Source organism: Morone saxatilis, unplaced genomic scaffold, assembly GCF_004916995.1.
Source record: "Morone saxatilis isolate NCDOM2014 unplaced genomic scaffold, NCSU_SB_2.0 Contig22, whole genome shotgun sequence".
NCBI lineage: Eukaryota > Metazoa > Chordata > Actinopteri > Moronidae > Morone > Morone saxatilis.
Window position 1 is genome coordinate 16,833,954 of NW_023339785.1, and position 3,631 is coordinate 16,837,584.

At 43.2% G+C, this 3,631-nt stretch overlaps 1 protein-coding gene across 5 annotated transcripts in view; it reads left to right on the forward strand.

The window, feature by feature from the left end:
• Nucleotides 1-3,631, forward strand: part of atrx (ATRX chromatin remodeler) — a 29,130-nt gene that overhangs the window by 21,799 nt on the left and 3,700 nt on the right. For all 5 annotated transcript variants that reach the window (XM_035668897.1, XM_035668899.1, XM_035668896.1 and 2 more), the window contains exon 30: nucleotides 2,241-2,390. In XM_035668897.1, the coding sequence (XP_035524790.1) occupies nucleotides 2,241-2,390 (150 nt within the window). The remainder of the gene's footprint in view (nucleotides 1-2,240; nucleotides 2,391-3,631) is intronic.

A 3,631-nucleotide genomic window follows, 5' to 3' on the forward strand; every position in this document is an offset into this window, starting at 1 on the left:
AGGACTGTTTGTTGTTGTTGTTGTTGTTGTTGTTGTTTTTGCATCAAAGTAAGTACCTTCAATCCCTCTCCTACTTCAGAAAAGGACAAGAGGCTAATTGCAAAGCAGAGCGGTGTAAATGTATAAATTAGTTATCTTTTATAGGGAACTGTGACTGACAAATCAACTTGCCCAGATGAACATCTGAGTGGCCACAGGGCAATCCTCATTGTCACCACTGAGTCAGATTTGGACTTTTTCATAACCATGTTGTATCTACCAGTACCAACCTAAGTGCCTGGCATCTGCAGTGGCCTTTACTTGACCTTGTGCTCACCTATTTTGGCAGAACAAACCATAGTGGATGCCTTTTATCCGAGTCAGGCCAACAGGCTCTTCTGTGCTTTTATGTCCTAATTAGAGAGCAAAGCAGCAGTTGAATCGCTGGCTATGCCTCTGCTCCAAAATGTCTGGTTGTTCAGGGGTGGCCTGGTTTTGTCCTGATTAAGTGTGATGGCTGGGAAACATAAACATGTGTCAATGAGGAGCACAATCAGGTCCAGAGCCCAAGTGTTGGGAGGTTATTGTATGTAGGTATGAAGCTCTGAGGCCCTGTATGTTCCTACCTGTTTCAGACATCTTATCTGTCACTTTCTAGAGTTGTGAGGCCTAAAAATAGGTTATTGTGTAGTTTTCATGCAGCTCAACCCCCAACCACCACCCCCCTTTTTTAGGGATCCAGTTTCGCTCCATCTGGTCTGGTGTTTATTTTCTGTTTATTCAGTACAGGTCTGCAATCACTGCTTAATTTCATAGTTTGGTCTATCTGTTTTGTCTTTTTTGCCCCGCCCTAATACCAGTGACATCCATGATTAATTTTGTTTGCAATTCTTTGCACTCTTTGTCACTGTACAGAGTGAGGCAGGGGAGGCGAGCAGAAGCCCCCCCCCTGTGAATTGGCCCGTGTGGAGGTTAATGATGCAACTTCTGTATGACGTTGTTTCCAGATTGCAAAGTTCCAGTTTAATGTAAAGCGAAGTCAAGACAAAGAAAAGCAAACGTGCTGCAGAGAGAGTAATTTAAACCATGTTTGTGTGAGCAGAGCCTGGCCCAGCTCTCTTAATTTTACTCAGGTATTGTTTTCAATAACAATGTAGTCATGGAAACCAGAGTCCCAAAAACCCCTTCATTTATTTATGTTTGTTTGGTTTTTTTACATGTTCTTTTAATCCTCTTACAGTCAAATCCAAGTCTTAAATTACAGCGTTTGAACTGTTATAACTCTTAATCAGGTCTTGTTGAACTGTTGGATTGTTTGTGGCACTAACAATGCAGGTGTAACTAACTGGTGCTGCTTACTTCCAACGTGAAAAGTTATAGCTGCATGTTAGATAAAAAATGGAGATCCTGTAGCTCTTCAAACCAAAGCCGTGTCTAGTTTCGTTGTAGATCTCCTGAGGTTGTGTGTTGCATTTTAAGTAACGTAAGAGACAATTTAGAGGCGTACGCTGACCTAATTAAGACACATACAATTTACTGTTATTGCAACATCCCTGGTTCGATTTGGGGACCATTTCCCTTCTCTCCCTCCTCATTTCCTGTCATCTCTCTACAACAACTATTTTAAAAAGACAACTTAAAATAATAATTGAGAGGCCATGTAGAGAGACATGTCTCAATATTACATTTGAGCTGAATTTCTAACCATCTTTTTATTAAGCTAGAATCAGTTCTCCACTTCAGAAGTTTATGAATGTCTTTGGGGTCAGATGCACGAAAAAGCTGCCAACAGAACAATTGATTAAAAAATTGCGTGTGCTGTTTGCAGCTTAAAGAACATTTTTATTAAGAAACACATTGTTTTGATCCAGTAAAGATCTACCTCCGTTCATGAGTATTTTTATCTGCGTGCTTTGCAGAATGCGTTTAACATTTAGGGGTTGTTCTTGCTTTAATCATTCCTCCTGTTCATAGTGGCCATGAAGAGACACCTAATGTGTTTTCAATCAGAGTGATGAGGGACAAAATCCAGAGACAAGTTTATTGAAGCTACTATGAGTTGTCAGCAGTCTGGATTAGACAAATCAAGTGGCTATCTTCTAAAGTCTTTTTAGTAAAGAATTCCCTTATGTTTCCCTGGAACAGGAACAAAAAAAAAAGGAAATTTTGTACTAAAATATGATCACCTCTGCCTCCCCTCCAATGATGGCTTTAAACCCACTGTGACCCTTTCTTTCTTTTTGTCTTCTTCCCTCCTGTAGGATCCCTTCCTGGCTGAGATGCTGCAGAACAATAAGGACCAGATCGTGTGTTACCATGAACACGACTCCCTGCTGGACCACAAGGAGGAGGAAGCCCTGAGTGAGGAGGATCGTAAGGCAGCCTGGGCCGAGTATGAAGCAGAGAAAAAGGTAGGCATTAGAAAACACACACACACATCCTCCAAATCATTGATATCACAGGTGGTTAAGGTGAGTTAAGAGAGGCCCCGCTTTTGTTTCTCAATATGTGTGAGTTGGTGTTGCATCTGTACAATCCTTTCATCACTTACTCTAAGTGATGAAAGGATGTTTTACCCCTCCAACCCCACCCCACTACTCTGATTGTCATTTTGGCCCACCATCAGGCTGGTGATCTGCTATTAAAAACCACTGAGAGCTTGTCCAAGCAGTGTCAGTGCTACTTACTGTAAGTACGTAGGTCCACTGCGGGTTAGGGACTCCTCTCTGTCTGTTTCACTCTTCACTTTTCTGTCCCCCCAACTTTCCCCTCTCCTTTCTTGTGGGACAAATCAATGGGCAATTAGTGGGGTTTATTTGGAGAAGTGTAGGAGGGGGGGTGATGTTGTAAGAGAGCAGGAGCAGGTCTCCTCTCCCCCCCTGTGTAATCCTAGATTCTAATTCACTCTAATGATTATTTTTCCAACACACTCTCCCTCCTCTGCCCTCTGTGTGCCTTAAGCGGCTTTTCCCTCAGAGCTCCTCTGCTTTTCAAGAGAACAGAGGGTTCCCAGTCGCAGGAAAAACAGTGGCGCTGAGGTCGAATGAGAGGCGTTCGCATCACTGCAATCTGTCATACACTAAAGATGTACAAGTAGCCAGTTTCATCCACGCGAGGCTGTTCAGTATCACATTGTATACTCTGAGCTTTGTAGGAGAAACAACTGGAACGTAACCCGGCCTCTGCTAATGTCTTCACAACTTAAGGGTTGGCCGGTGGTGGCCAGGAAAAGCTATGTGTATGAATATCAGATTTGCAACTCAGGAAATGGGAAAAACTGTGAGAACATGATCAGGCGCCCAAAACCAAACTGAACCCAGGAGCCCTTGGTCTCACTGGGATGACTTCAGCTCAGTACAGAGCTTAGAGAGGCTCATGTCATAAATTTAGATTTCAGACGCTGACTTTTGGAAATGAAGTCAAGTCTAGATTTGGTGTCTGTCTGTCTGTGGATGTATGAAGTCTGCAGAACATCTGAGGATGCAGCTGAAATCCAAGAGTGGCTGCTTGTTGACAGCAAACCCAAAAGTGAAGAGAGAGTGTGTGCGTGCGTTCATGTGTGTTGTGGTTTTGTGGTTGTTTTGAGGTTTTGTACTGTTTAAGCCTGCACACCTGTCTCTGACCAGGTCCAAAGACCCCCCCTGGCCCCCCA